General features: G+C 32.0%; 1 protein-coding gene across 3 annotated transcripts in view; it reads right to left on the bottom strand.

The window, feature by feature from the left end:
* Nucleotides 1-14,847, bottom strand: part of LOC106679980 (uncharacterized) — a 25,150-nt gene extending 10,303 nt beyond the window's left edge. For 2 of the 3 annotated variants that reach the window (XM_014419411.2, XM_014419409.2), the window contains exons 1-3: nucleotides 14,743-14,847; nucleotides 12,583-12,751; nucleotides 11,173-11,275 (exon numbers count right to left, since the gene is read on the bottom strand). In XM_014419411.2, the coding sequence (XP_014274897.1) occupies nucleotides 11,173-11,275; nucleotides 12,583-12,738 (259 nt within the window). In that variant the 5' untranslated portion in view covers nucleotides 12,739-12,751; nucleotides 14,743-14,847. Of the gene's footprint in view, nucleotides 1-11,172; nucleotides 11,276-12,582; nucleotides 12,773-14,742 lie in introns of all 3 variants that reach the window. The other variant, XM_014419410.2, reaches the window with a different exon arrangement.
* Between the last annotated feature and the right edge of the window lie 2,021 nt (nucleotides 14,848-16,868).

Here is a 16,868-nt window from a genome sequence, read left to right on the forward strand (position 1 = left end):
TTTTTTTCAATTTTACCATCTTAAGCAATACAATTCATTTTTCACAATTTATATATATAGCCCTAGCCTTAGGAAATGTGTTAAAAGTATAACTCACTTAATCAATATAGATTGTCTTCAATTTTTCATGCTATAGGCAATTTATATCATAGCAGTAAAATCGGAAGTAATTTGTTACATTATTAATATTTATTCTTTATAACAATGTAACATGCACTCGTAGAAGGAAGGAATTATTTTGTTCTAATCTAAGTGAAATAAGAAAATACTTTATATGATGATAATGTATTATCGAATTTTAAAAAAACGAAAAGAACGATAAAATTCTAATTCTAATTTAAAAAATGTTAAAATAATAGTTTAACTAACTGTCAAGAGATAGCAGCACAGATCAAGGAAGGCAGGAAATAATAGTTTAATAAATCGCCACAAGATCCCAGCACCATCCAAACAGCCGTTTTCGAAGTCAAGATATAGCTCAAATATATTTATAATAATAGTTTAACTACCTATTAAAAGATAGCAGCACAAATCGAGGAAGGTATAAAATAATAGTTCTTATAACTGCCGCAAGATACCAGCACCATCCAGACAGCTATTTCCGAAGTCAAAATCCAGTTGGAAAATTTTCATTTTGTATTAGGATATTAGAAGGTCACAGGAGTTAAACAATTTCGTCCATCCCTCGTAATTGTGTTCCGTTCAGTTGAGCTCCTGTAATCTTCTAATTTCCTAATACAAAATAAAATTTTCCTGCTGGCTTCGGAAATGACTGTGATGGATAATGCTGGCCTCTTACGGCGGTTTATTGAACTACTATTTTCTGCCTTTCTTGATTTGTGCTGCTATCTTTTTGCAACTAGTTGAACTATTAATTTGACATTCTTTAACTTCAAAATTGTCATTTATCGTCTTTTTTTGGTTGTTCCATTAATCGGAGCTAAAATGACATATATTTTTCAATAATATTTATTAGGGCGATTTCTTGATTATTAATTATTTACTATGGATGAATAATTATACATTCCATTATGCTCTTAATTATTAAACTGTGGGGATAAAATGTTAAATAGTAAAAATACAATAAAATAATGTTATTTATAATACATTATTATTTCCTCTCATTATGATAAAATAATTCCACCTTTATATAAGTGTGTTTATTAAGATCAGTTAGAAATTTCAACTAATATAAAAATTTAATCCTAATTTAAGTACTGAATTGTAAATAAGTTTTGTTACAAAATATTAACGATTTACATAGATTAATGGAGTTAAGCTTTTAACATTTGGTCTGAGGAAATATACACTATAAGAACTGGTTTTCACTGAATAAATAAATAAATAGGAGCAAGTTGGATAGTGAAAATATGATTAAACTGTGAATAAGAGAATTGGGTTAAATAATTTAATAGTAAAATAGTGTTATTTAAGGAATATTATTATTTCGCTTAGAATTTGACAAAGATATTCCTTCCTTCTACGGGTGTGTGTTACATTATTGTGAAGGTTAAATAATAAAAATATAACACTTTAATTCTCATTTTACTACTATGTTGTAAATAAGTAATACTTAGATTTCTTATAAATATTAAGTGAGTTATACTTTTATCTTATTTTCTCCAGTATATAAATAGAGATATCTGAGGACAAAAAACTTGTCATATATGAAGAAATAAATGAAAAAGAGCATCACTGCACTGTTTGCTTTCACTTCCCTATATATGAAACATAGAGTTAGGCGATCATAAACAATTTTGAACCAAATTTTCAACTTATAAAAAAAACCCAATACTGACTTTCGCAAATTGGTGTGTGCATATGTAAGTGAACAATCAAGCTCAGAATCAAAAATTTGTGAGAAGTAATGTATTTATTACATATTACGAGATATGTATATGTCTGGGATGTTACAGCAACAGTTTTTCTAATATCGACTAACTGAAAATGCCACTTTACATTATGAATTTTTCGATTTTTTACCATTTTTTCTAATACAGCTGCAATTATTTTGAATAAACCTGTAATATTAATGTACAATTAAATAGTTTTTAACCTGTAATGATACAGATGATTTTTTTTTTCTATATCCGATTATGATTATTTGATTTCTTTTTAAACATACATTCAATATAATGCAACTTTTTTTATTATTAATATGGAAATGAGTTATAGAACCTAAAAATTCAAATAAAAACATCAGCTAGTCCTAATACTCTAGAGCATACTAATCAGTCAACTATGAAATATTAAAAAGGATAGGAGAGAATTACATAGGACAAGAATAATACTTTATATTTATTTTTCAACTAGTAGAATTGATAATACTCAGCCAAGGTCTAATACAAAAATAAACCCTTAGTCTTATTTTTGCCTTTATTGAAGTTTAATGTTTCAGATATTATTATTCAAAATCAAAAACCTCTTATCATTAAATACATTATTTATATTAGAAAGATTTCTTTTTAACAGAAGGAAGGTAAAGTTTGAAAGATTATGTATGTAGGCTTTTTAGGCTCTTTATGTAAGTAGGCTGTGCAGTTGCACCTAAAATTTTAGTAGATGCTACCTTTATTTTTAAATGAATTAAAAACTAGAGTTTTCTTAGTAATTTTTTCTATTAATCTAAGGAATTATTTCTGATGCATGTTTTTCTAGCCAGTATACATTATATACAAAATGAGTTTATTTTATTCTATAGACTGTACTGTTGGGACAGTCTATAGAGGTTCCACAATTGATGGGAAAAAACCTGTCAGCAGTAATATCTTGGGAACAGGTCCATTTCAAATTAAAACAAAAACTTTTTTTGTCAGACCATCACTATTCAAGTAATGTAAAAAAAACTGAAGAAACAATTTCAAACAGATTGAATGTGTATACACATAATAGTAATATTAATAATTGCTATTTTGATTTACAAAAGAAAGGGAAATAAGAAGTTATGTAGTTTAAATTTTAGCACCCTTAAAATTTAATAAATACAAATTGGATTAATGTCAACTTTTTTTACCGATAAAACAAAATATATATTTAGCAGTAGGAATAGTATAAAACTGCAGTGATAGTAACAAATATATTAGAAAAGGCAGATAGGTCGATGTATTTAGGTTCCCTGGTAACTAGAAAAAAACAAAATTGATCAGGAAATAATAGCGAGGCTGGATATGCTCGTTACTTTTTAATTTCGGAATTTTTCACTTTCGAAATTGCTTAACTCGCGCCTTCTATCCAGAAACTAAGTAAGAATTTACAAAACTGCTACCATACTGTTCTTTATACATGTGAAACGAGGCCTCTTACAATAAGATTACGTCAAATATTTGGGCCGAAAAAAGAATGAGTTATCTGGAGCACTTAAAATGGCAACTTGAAAGAACTGTACCCGGTAACCATAATTCAGGTTTCAGGATTGCGGCGAATAAGATGGGGTAGTAAGCTTTTGGGACTTAGTAACGAACGGATTCCTAAAATGTTAATAAAACCTGAACTGACGGGTAACGTCTCAAGAGTAGACCGAAACGTATGTGGGAGGATTGCATCGAGACTGATAAGACTGGTAGATTTGGGTTTGGACATCATTACCGTTACTACCAATCGGTTACACACGACTAGCGATTGGTGGTATCGGCATCGAACTTGAGGGTTCGCTAAGCCTTAATTATGAATCTTGCATAAAAATGAAATTATATACAATTTTGATATAGACCAATATAACTACAAATGCTTATTACTTTCTTTTTCTTTTTGTGGCAATGTATTTTAGTAAAATAATTGTGAGTCCTTGTTGATTTTGAACCTAAAGGTTGCCTTAATAGGCCGAAACGTTGTGAGCTCATTAATACATTTATGGCGATGTATTAACAACCTATTTTTAATTCCATTTTGAGTTGTAGAAATCATACAATAACATACCTCATATGTTAACAAAACAAAATTAAAAGTATATTTTTATATATTTTTTTCTCGAAAGGACATTTGAAAAGCTGTGAACAGTTCCGGTTTCTAAGGATTCAGAATCAAGCTTTCAGTTAAATTATATCTGGCTAGAGAAAAAATCGTAATCATACTGTTTGTTGTTGTTAAGAACTTATTCATATTGCCCTATTTTTCTCTCTTTGAGTTTACCATTTTGGGATTGAAAATCGACTTTTTTTAGTAGGTGTATCCGTGCTTCCCTGTGATTTTTTCGGGCGATTTGCGATTTGTTCTTTTTTCTCCGCATTCATAACCAGCTGTCTTATCTCCCGCCTCACTTCTATCTGTTTCATTAGAGGAAGCTTATTTGTCGTATTGTACATCGTATTGAAGAACATGTCCAATTGTACATCCTCCTCCTCTTTCTGGATGGAAGATCCTGCACCCTTGGAAAGTATGCTTTTAGTATCGTTTAGGGAAGACTTGGATGGTTTTCTTTTTTGGATTGTGATTGGTGCCACTTGCAAGTCTTCGACCACCTGTCCTTTCTTGCTAAACGTCCTGAAACTACCAACATCATTTGTAACACATCTGCTTCAATAATACGGTTCGAAGTATAGCTAATAAAATGGAAATGCGCCCACATACCCAGCATCTGCGAGTTTCGGATTCTTGATATCTTCCAGCTGTTGAAACTTCCTCCTCCCTGCCATGGATTCTTCGATAGCCTCCTCACTACCTCGCTGATTTATGTTCACAGCAGTTATTGTAAGGTTTGGAGCTGAAAATAGAAGAAACGTACGTATTTCATCCGTTTTGGTTAAAGGTTTTCTCCTGACATATGCCTTCTATAATTTGACTTAGTAATAGCCAAACTAACTTTTCACTTTCTAGTAATTATTAAAAATATAAACATGGCATAAATGAAATAATAATAAAAGGAAGATATTTGATGATACATTGTTTTTTACAATAATAATAAGATACAATGTATTAGAACTACCAAGTTAGTAAATATTATAAAGGTAGTAAATACTACACATGAATCTGTCCAAAAATAATTTATGTATATATACATGCCTGTAGCAGCAATAGGTATGTGTCCCTATTCTGTGTCACCAGCATCCTGTTTCTGCTTTCAAATATTCTCTAGAGTCATTGATCACACACAATCTGCCCACCGCAGCCAAGGCCTCCCTATTCAACAAAGACTAGAAGGGGCTCGGTTAGATTTCTCCTAGGAGGCAATGTGCTAACCTTTCTGGCCAAATGTCCTTCCCATAATAAGAGCCTTATAAGCTTGAGGAAACGGGAAATGGTACATATCGTACAGCTCCTGATTCATTGTGGCCATGAACACCCCACACCACGTTCTGTTCAAATATGGGGAGGAGCTGGTCTCCAGCTCTCAATGTAGTCAATGCCTCAGGGCCATAACATAGTACTGGTCGAATAAGAGTCTTATTCTTGTTCGCCTGGTCGCCAAAGTACTTCCGAAGTTTAAAATTCCGGTAGCCTATATTTTTCTCCTGATCTCAATTGCTGTTTCATTGTTACATGTTACCACTGATTCAAGGTAGTCAAATTCTGAAAACTGGTCAAACCTGTAGAGCTAGTAACATTAGTGCTTGCAAATCTCGGAGCTTGATATAAAACCATGTACTTGGTTTTAGATTCAATAATAATAAGTTCTCTGCGTCTCGTATCAGCTTCTAGATCAAGGAATGCTTTCACTACCACTTGTCTAGATCTCCCCGCAATACCTACGCCGTCTAAATATGCTAACACCGATCTGTTCCAAACCTGACCTTAAGTTAGTACATGAGAGAGCTTATTGCTTCCTCTAGCACCATGCTGAAAAGTAGGCATGCCAGGGTCTTGCCTGACTCCCCTTCGGGACGATAATTCGAATGATTTATTCCCTTGCCTTAGTAAAGTGGATATAATGCATGCCCTTTTAAGGACAACTGCAAGTTTGTTACTTTTAATTCTTCTATTACATTTCTCCTTATCTTCTTGCATCTCTTTGGATAATTTATTGCGTCGTTCGACGATATCTATTGTGCTGGCCTCCTCCTCAGCGTACTGAAATTGATGTGCGGTGGACTTATACCGTCCTCCAGCCTCTGGTGAAACGTTAAAACGCAAAATGTTCCTCTCTGACCTTTCTGGAATACCACAGAAGGAATAGTGGGGCTCTATATCCTGGCCAAGGCAATGTAGCAAGGCATGAATACCCCGATATGTTTTGCTTTCCCTCTCAATACACTTGAAAGGGAATGGGAAAGAATGATCGATTTGAAAACATTCCACAAGAAAATAATCTGAATTTTAATTTTTTAATAAATTCGCTTTGAGGTTTTCATCAAACATGAATTTGTAAAACTACTTTAATTATATATTTAGTTATATCACAATATTAGAAATCTGGTGTGGTCCGCCCATACACATACAACCCTACATACATGTTACCATGAGATTTTTAAAACATTCGTTAAGCCCTGAAAACTATTTCAATGAGAATAATACTTAGGTGACAAAAAACACCAAGCGATTGTAGATTGATATTCTGAGGGAATCGAAAAATATGAAAAATCGATTCTATAAACTGGCACTTTCGGTCAGTCAATTTTATCGAAAAACTTGGTATAACATCCCTGGCATATAATTTCAGCTTCATATGACTTTTCGCTTTTTGAGCTAGGCTCTTCACATAGACACTCGCTCGTAAGACGTGAATATTGCGACTCGGAGGACCTCAAAACGTGGATTCCCGTCGAAAACTTCCGGATTCAGATACGAATACTTGCGATACGATCGCCATCTTTCCATTTACTACATACTCCATATGTATGTGATCGTAAAAATTATGAACACAATAGACAAAACAAAACAAAACTGTTGACTCTTATTCGGTAGTAGAGTTGAACGAAAGTTATGTGTAGCGGATTTTTGTGGAGGAAACGCGTTTTTTTTAAAAAGCCTATTAGGTAAATCCGTCCTAGTGAATACGTTAGTTTCTACCACATATGTGATTGTATCCAATTCACAATATTTCGCGTCATATTTTCCATCGGATACTTAAACAATAGTGACAGATAAAATAACTAAGTAAATAACCACTTTTTATATTGTTAAGAAATAATGCTTTTGGATATAACATAATTTGGAAGAATATGTGAAGATATTAAGAGAATAAGAAGAGACATCTGTGGAGCACTAGGCAGAAATCTCAAGTTACTAAGGCGGTTACCGCAGGCCCAACTGTAACTCGGTTACTTGAGTTTATCCTAGCAGTTCACAGGGTCGCCTTTGGGTCCATATGTCTTCTCCAAACCACGTTATGAGTTGATTGATGTTAAAAAAAGAAATAAATTCATGGTTCAACGTTCAAAAAGAAAAGGAATAAATCGAAAAACTTGTAGTTAGTTTGTAGACTGGTATTAATTGTAAAAGAAAAGTAAAGAAAACTGTGGAGAAAAAAAAAATGCTATCTATGTATTATATTATATCATGTAACTATATGTAACTTATATTTGTCCAGTCACGGATTGATCAGTATGCTGTGTAATGTAGCAACCCGATATATTTGGGCACCATGAATAAAGTATTTCTTTCTCTCTATATTAAGTGATTATAATCGGATTAAATAAACCAATTAAGAACCAAGTAGGGTGTAATACATTATGATAAATACTTGTAACGATTCGAAATCATTTATTTCTTTAAATTATAAATTATAACAAACTGGAACTGCCTCCTGATGGTGTTTCTTTTATTCCTTTTTACCATATTTCCTCTCTTTCCTTATTCTTTCTCTCTCACCCACTTTATTAGTTATGTTCACCATATCTAATAACTGTCATTTGTATTACTTACTGCTCTTAGCTTATACTACTTTACGACCTTTTTTAAATAATTTTCAATCTGTACATTTATTTATTTTGTTGACTTTCATATTTATATTACTTTCTCCTTTTAATATTACTATATTCCCCGTATATTATTAAATACAATAAATTAAATAAACTGTAGTTTCAATATTCCTATATTACACAATGCAATTTCTTCAGTACTAACTATGTACCTATATTATCTGCTATGGTTATTTAGTTTTTTGTGCTTAGCCCTAGTCATGGTCTGAAATACCGGTTTCGATTTTAATGATGAAAGGAATATGGTCTGGGTGCGGTCAAAAAAAAAAACTCAAATAATAGAAATATACTATTTTGGCTCATTAAAATAGTATATTTCTACTATTTGAGTTGTTTTTTTTTTTTACCGCACCCGGACCATATTCCTTTCATCTTTACACACGGTCAATCAATAATCTTCCAGTTTCGATTTTACTTTTTTATATTCTTCACTGACCGTACCTCCTCCCCTCTCCCCAACTATCCTCCCCTCATATATAATCCACGATCAACTATTAACTCATCGTTCAAAATTTTTGTTTTTAAATTGATCTGTTGTTTATGAGACCTTATTTCCCGTTCGGTAATCCGAATCCCCTTGGCTTGAATTAGTACAGATTAACGAGAATCCACTGTAATTATAGTAATTATTACTAGTATTAATTGACTTTTAATTATAACGTCATTAATTAAAATTTAATTCATTACCTTATGCAGTAAAAAAAATAAAACTTCATTTCTACATGATCAGTCGAAATGACAGTAAAACCAAAGATGGACGTTCACATTAATCTTATCGTGTTAATAATGATGGATTTACAAGAAAATTTTAAAATCTGATGATTCAAAATTATTTATTATATATTTTGTTTCACTTTTTTACTTCTACGCAAATTCCAAAGTAATGTTCTTTCTGTTTATTACGAATCGAAAGAATCATTTTAGAAGATCTTTACTGTTCTATGTCTCATTTACAAGTCAGCGTCAGTCGGTCAGATAGTGAGATGATCTTAAAACCTTGATTGCGGGGACTCCTCTATAAAACCACTTAAAAAAACGATTTTTTCTTACATTTTCATTTCTTTTAAATAAGGTATAAAATATAATATTAAGTCAAATAAAGTTTAAATAGCTGTTTTTTAACCATGACATGTCATCCGTATATGCCACTGAATCTATTAATGCAAACAAGCAGTTAAAAAAGTATTCGAGTTATTACAGTTTTGAACTGTATAGATCTAACCTAACCTTTATTGCTAAGTTCACATATCTCAAAGTAACCATTTTTTAAGATGTTATATTGTTGAACTGGAGTAGCGATATGAATCTTTTGCTGGTTTTGTAACTGAATTACTGACCCTAGAAATTTATCGTGTATCTCCTATTGTCAATGGATAGATACTAGAGTTTTCCACACCACTCTGAACGTAAACTAGAAACGTGACCCTCTTTGACGAAGAGCCGGGAAGAAAAAAAAGGCAGTTATCTCACCCCAATTTTTGATTACTTTAATGAAAACTAGCTATAATTACTAGTCAAAATTGATGAGTCTGCCAAGTATAGGTAGGGAGAATAAAAAATGACGGCTGTTTCAAAACCTTTAAAAAACATTAATTTTTCATTCGGAGCTCTATATCTTAAAAACTAACAACAACACTAGAAAATCTAAGAGAACACTATTTAAAGAAGAGGAAATTTTCTGAAATATTAGCCCTAAAAGAGCTATTTACGTCCAATAGTTCTCGAGATGTAGCTTTTTAAAAAGCAAAATTTCTTAAAAATCTACTGAAAGATAAGTAGTTAGTTAATTTATTTTGAGAAATCTATATCTCAGTAACTATGTGACGTACAGATGTCTATTAGCACTCAAATTAAAGCTGGTTTAATCGACTATAAAGAAGTTTATGAACTTTACCTTTGTAGGAATAGTAGTTTTCATGATATTTGCTAAAATAAATTGATTTATAGTTGTTTGGACAATAAGTTTGATTATTGAAAAACTCCATTTCAGAAACCACAGGACGTACAGATGTCTGCCAGCGCTCAAATTAAAGCTAGTTAAATTTACTACAAAATAGTTAATTATGTAGATCTTTGTAGGAGTAGTAGTTTTTATGATATTTGACAAAATAAACTCACAAAATGTTAATTTCTAGTTGTTCGTATAAAATATTGGATTCTTGAAAAAATATATCTCTAGATCCATAAGACGCACATATGTCTGCCAACACTCAAAATAAAGGAAATTTAATTTTCTATAAAGTAGTTTATGAGACTTATATTCGTAGGGGTAGTAGTTTTTATGATATTCACATATGAATATAAATTTGCCAAATGAACATTTGTCGGAACAACTATAAATCAATTTATTTTAGCAAATTTCATGTAAATTATTACTCCTACGAAGATAAACATCATAAACTACTTTATATATCATTAAACTAGCTTTAATCTGAGTGCTAATAGACGTCAAATGGTTTTTGAGATATAAATTTTTCAAAATAAATTCACTAACTACTGATCTTTCAGTACGTCCCATACAACATTTTTCTAAAACGTTGCTTTTTAAAAAGCTATATCTCGAAAAATATTTAACGTAAATAACTCTAACTCTATTAGGGATCATATTTTATCAAATTTGTTCTTCTCTAAATGACCTTTTCTTAGGTTTTCTTGTGTTGTTTCAACTTTTTGAGATATAGAGCTCCGAATGAAAAATTAGTTTTTTTATCGCTTTAAAACAGCCCCCATTTTTTATTCCCCCTTCCTATACTTGGCAGACTCATGAATTTTGACTATTAATTATACATAGTTTTCATTAAAGTAATAAAAAATTTGGGTGAGATAGCTGTCTTTTTTCTGCTCTTGGGCTCTTGTACTAATTCCTTACCGCCATACCTGCTCCCAAGCCATCTCGACTTGACGATGATATGCCGCCAACAGCGCTCAAGGTGCTAATGATTTAGTCATTCATTAACATTAAGTAATATCATTTGGCTTTAGAATGACTATTATTCCGTTTTATCACTAGGTATTTGGTCACAATAGTCATAGAATAGTTAAGTGATCAGTGTTCAACTCTAAAACGTAATCTCTAATACAATTAAATTAATAATGTGTTGTTATTTGTAACTTCATTACTTTTACCTCTATGGAAAAAAAATCGTCCGTCCCGACTCTTCAAAATAAGTAAAGAAATGTTGTTTTCCAATTATAAATTCAGCTCTAACATTTAATAAGTAACCGTTTTCATCTAGTACTGGTCTGATTCCTCGTGTGCTATCCCCGTTTTGGTAGAGGTATATGATCGTGTTATGTTTTTTCATAAAATAGAACTTACCCCGTAGAATAGAGAGATCTGACATTCTTTGCTGGTTGATAGGCTGTCCTATGATACTACCCACGCTCGTAGCCAGTTGTGGGATGGGTGGTGGCAGCATACCCTGATTTCAGGAAGTTCGTTAGCAATATTACCCAACCTTATCTTATCTTCATAGGAAAGCAGAAGGGTTGTCTTTCTTTATTGATTTTTTTTTTTAGTTTTTAGAAAAAATTATACTCGTAACAAAAGAAGAAAATGTAAGATTGGAAACGATTCATTAAATGCAATTTTTGCTATAGATGTTAATAAGAAATTGCGGTTTATTTTCTCTTTATGACTTCAAATAATAATTATTTTTTCGGGAATCAGCCAGGTGAAGTAAAAGAAAATGGTAAAACAAAACAAGTTATTCAACTATGAGTACGACTAATAGGATATACCCTACCAACATGGACAGGGCAAGTTAGCGGACAGATATATGGGAGATAGTAACCTACCCAGGGTTAGGTAAAGTAAAGGCCAGAATGTGACGCTCTTGACTTAGCAGTTCCTGTGCTCCAAGCCATACACCAATCAGCAATCAATTATTGATGAAGGGATAGTGTTGGTTATTCTGAATAATGCCTTCTCCTTCTTGTTTCGGAACATCTCACAGAGGTATAGAAGTAAACTGGGTTACTTACATATTATACCTGATTTCTATATTTCTATTGTCGCTGATTACAACCTAACATGGACGAAAACGTATAGTGGAGAAGATAAACATCAAGGAAAAGTGAAACCAAAGAGGCGGGCCTTGTAAAGCTCCAGCGGCAAAGAGCCAATCACAGCTTGCCTTTTGTTTCAATTTATATTAGGCTGGTAAGCACTATCAATCTCAACGTATGCGTGAGCTCCAAGGGCGTAGTCAACCTGCCTTTTTATCAGCTTCACTTTTCCGTTAAATGTAAGTAGAAGATTCCAGCCCCCTAATTATTATATTATTGCTGCTTTATTTAGGTCACAGATTCGATCCACCAGCATTCAGGTACAAGTAAGATGGACCCTCTTGCATTAGTGGGTTTAAAAGTTCACACAATCCAAGCTAAGTAACCCTTGAACATCAATGCCCCATTTATGTTGGAGTCTTGAGCATCAACGACTTGTACGTATAATTGTTTACGCTTCTTCTATTATATCAACTGATGTTTCTATTACTAGCACACACGATATGGAGGAGGTCCGAAAGATAGGTTTCATAGTATGCATACATGAAAAACTTGTTTTATTGTTTTCTTTTATTTCATCTGAATGATCCTCTACAAATTTATCTACGTTTTAAATATTAATTCTAGTGAAAAAAATATATTTTTTTTTTGGAGTGTCAGTAATTTCGTTGAGAAACTATTAGAGAAAGCTTGAAATGCTATAGTTACGAAGTTTACAAACCGGATCGCTGTCAGTTCCACTCCGCTCATCTTGCTCTCCTAGAGCCGACCATGTCTCTTCCAAGTTTTCGTTTAGCCGGTCATGATGGATGCCATTATTAACCACGCTGTCGTCTCCGCTAATATCGTTCCCTTCTGGTCTACCTCCCAAATCCATGGCATTTTAGCTTCTGCAAACAAGACACCGAGTGCTGCAATCCATATTTGCAAAATATAATAGAGAATGCATAGCTTTTCGCATACGTATACTACTACACTTCTCCCCAATTCTAACGAGAATTAGCCTGTGGAATGAATATATTAATGAAGTATGGGTATAAGAATCGAATCAATTGCGATACGAGTAGCCCTAGCCCATCGTTAGATTCCAAAGGACTTCGTCATGAGAAAGGAATAGAGGTGTTTGGCACCTCTCTCTCTCTCCCTCTCTCCTCCCTTCTCTCTAATAATTCTAAAACTCAAATAGATAGCACAGTTCAAAACCTACTTCAAATTGCGAAGATTGTGGTCAAACATTATTCAAAGATATTATTATGCTCAAAAATGAGAGAAGTCTGTTTTCCAAAAATGTTAAGGGAATTAGAAAATTTCAGAGACTATTAGTAAGTTGGGAAATTTAGTCAAAACTGTTAGAAAATTTTATATTTTCTCTCCCTTTCTTACAGCATCCCCTCTGCTAATTCCATCCTAAAACCCTCATTTGGAATGAACAGAAAAACTTGGCATACGTTCGCCAATTGATAGTTTTGAATTCTGTTTGAACAAACATATTGTTCCAGTCAGGCTAGACACTTTCAGTACTGCATTAACGTGCCACTACACATTTTCCCAAACTACGGCTAATCCGTGCATGCGAAAGCGTGTGGATGGTTTATTTGGACTGTCTGGTACAAGTTGGTTTGAATAAGTGATCGAGTTTTAGAGCGCAAACCAAAGGGCTTTGAGCAAGCGCTTTTGCTTCTACACATTTGTAATTAATTTGTATTGTTCTTTGCCATCAGTCAAACATTTGTGTTTTAATTACTTAAAGAATATTCAATCAATTAACCCTGATTTAAGATTGTGTATTTTAAAATTCTATCAATTTCTTGTGAATAAATTATTTAAAATTAGCGGTATATTTTTTATTTAGCATGACACAAAATATACATTTATAAAAACATTGTATGTATGGGAAATTAATTTAAAAAGTGTAGGATAAAAATTGTAAGAAAGTTGAGTTTATAGGTTATCCAGTGCAATTATTTCCACCTACTTTGCTGATATTAACGTTTCCTTTCAATTCAATTTTATTTTGTTCCTTTTTATCACTAAAATAGTGTAAATCGAAGGTAATTGTACATAAATTCGAATTTCACCATTTTTGACTATCTGGAACACCCAAGCATGTGGATACAGACTTTAGTTACTATCTTTGTTTACCAAGCCTTTGTAGACAAGTGACAAACGTGTGGATCTGGAAAATGCACGTGCGTGAGGTATACGAACTCTAAGTAGGTTCTTTTTCCCCTTGATTTCCTACAATTTTTCTAACAAGTACGATGACTTGATTACTACTGTATGGCACATTTATGAATATTAGCTATAATAAATAGTACCTATAAACTATAAACCATTCCAAAATGTTTATCTAATTCGATGAATGGTTGAAGATATCAGATATCGAACCAGTATTACGCCATTATAAATGGCAAACTAATGTCAACAACTTATCTTTACACCCTTGTCACCCCATATGTAAAACTAGTGAGATAGCCTATACAATTTCAATAACCTTGTTTCCGTATGATAGAAGAATAGAAGTAGGATAGGCCAACTACAGTTATATAAACCTAAGAAGTAAGAACAAACGTATTATACTTATGGCAAAATTATAAATATAAGAATTCAAATCCGAAATTTTATTTTAAATATATTCGGATAATATAGTAGCATGACACAAATCACATTTCATTTTACAACAAGATAAGTTTTGGGACAGTTTGGATATAAAAATAAGTTTATAAGGCGACCAACGTGTATTTCATATTTTTAACTGATTACAGGATTGAAAAATACGTTCATTAGACAATAATTCGGTAAGTTCAAAAACAAAAATAGTTCATTCGTGATTAAAATATAGTGCCTAATAAAAATAATGCTTTGAAAATAGACGACTTACACTTTAGACCCTTCGGATTTTCAATATTTTTTCCTCCTCCTCTTCTACATGTCCTGGAACTTGATTTTAAATATTTAACCTACACATGTGTTTAACACCACATGTTACATTTTATCGAAATTTTTGAAAAAAAAACGTTTGTGGGGTTGTTCGAGATAGAAAATAATACTGAAAACTTGGAATTCCTCCGTGTAAAATGTTATTTATTACAACGAAATCATTGTTTTTACAAGCAAATAAATATCATACAATGAAGTTTTTGGTTCTTAAATAATTAATTAGGCAAGAACTTATACTACTTTAAAGGGTCCCTTACAAGCCCAATCTTAATGACAGTAAAAGAAAAGATTGACGTTCAAATTGATCAGGAAGGAGTAATCGACGGATTACCGAGAAAATTTTGATATCAATTCATTAAAGATTAAAAAGAGGAGGGGGTGCTGAAAAATTGAAAGAGAGACTACGATCACTTACAATGCAAATGAGCCTAGTAAATATTTAAAGAACATATCCTGCGTAATCAAAAAATATATACATATATTCTAAAGCTGTCTAAAGCTAAATATTTATGGGGTCACAGACCATTTTGCGAGGCCGGGTTATTTGGACTAAGGGGGCCTCAAAACAGATATTTCTTTCGAAAACTCAAATTCGAAATTTTGCACAAATGCAATACTTTCATTTAGTATATATTCCACTTATAACAAAGTGAAAGCAAAACAAAACTTTTTTTAACCGTTTAAGAGTTATAGGCGAAAAACGAGAAAAAAATATTCAATTCGTTACGTAAATAAACTAAAGAGCTATTTAGTAAAAGTTTTAGGACAACCAGAAATACGTTTCCGTATTAAATGTGGTGTAAACTAATTTTTTTTTTCAATAATTTATTTATTGTTATTTACAACTGTATAAAAATATATACAAGTAAATTTGCTGTAGGTGACATAGTGACATGATACAAACATGTGGTGAATCTACCCACTGATAGAACTCCAATAATATTTCTATAATATATATGAGGAAAAGATGGTTGGGGTGCGGTCAGAATATAACACAAATAAGTTGAAATAATTTATTTAATAGTGCCAACGTTTCGGCCAGAATTTCTAGCCTTCATCAGGGCTAAGAACAAAGAACAAAGTTTTGTTTTACTTCTCAGCCATGATGAAGTCTAGAAATTCTGGCCGAAACGTTGGCACTATAAAATAAATTATTTCAACTTATTTGTGTTATATTTTGACCGCACCTCCAACCATCTTCTCCTCAAATGTTATTAATTTAATGTACTGATCGGTACCAGTTAAAAAGTATCAAACTGATACTTCCCAACTCCTCTATAGTTTATTTTCACTATTTTAGTTTTCATTTTATTATTTTAGTGATAAAAAATGTAATTCGAAATTAATACTAATGGAAAAAAAAATTGCGGCACCCTTGCCGCAATTAATTTGGGACACCACCCTTTTATCAAATTAATTTTTTTTTTAAGTATTAATAAATTTTCCAACAAAAACAAATTGGTTTATTAGAAAATCCCGCTTTTTAGCATTAGTTTTATATATCAATGGCATGTATTTCAAAAAGGGGCAAAGGCTGCTACCTTAAGAACCCACCAACACCATTTTTTCTTAATGATTGTTTTTTTTTAAATAAGTTAACTTATATAAACAGATAATAAGATCAGAAATAGGCTGTTCCGTCAGTTTTGTCTCTTTACTGTATTCTTTTTCTTTCACAGATACAACAGAGCAGTCGTAAATACAGCCTGAGATTCAATTCTGAGGATTTTCTTGACAAAATCCTATTATCCTCCCTCATGTCTGTTACAGTTCAGACAGGTAATGTTTTTTTATGGAAGTTACTTTGTATGATATATTACTCACAGATTTAAAAAAACACAGACAGTTATTTTGAAAACAATTTAGAAAGTCAAATTAGTAGTCATTCAACTAACAATGAAACATTGTTTAATTTTTAATAGGAATATATTGAACAATTTTAGAATTTTCTACTCTCTAAACTTTAACATCTTATTCTCCTTTTGAAAAGCATTCCTCCTGGGTATAAATACCTAAATGTTAATCTCTATTTTTAATTTATTTTTCCCTAATGAATAAAAATATTAT

The sequence above is a fragment of the Halyomorpha halys genome, unplaced genomic scaffold (genome assembly GCF_000696795.3).
Source record: "Halyomorpha halys isolate HHAL.00 unplaced genomic scaffold, Hhal_1.1 Scaffold237.1, whole genome shotgun sequence".
Classification (NCBI taxonomy): domain Eukaryota; kingdom Metazoa; phylum Arthropoda; class Insecta; order Hemiptera; family Pentatomidae; genus Halyomorpha; species Halyomorpha halys.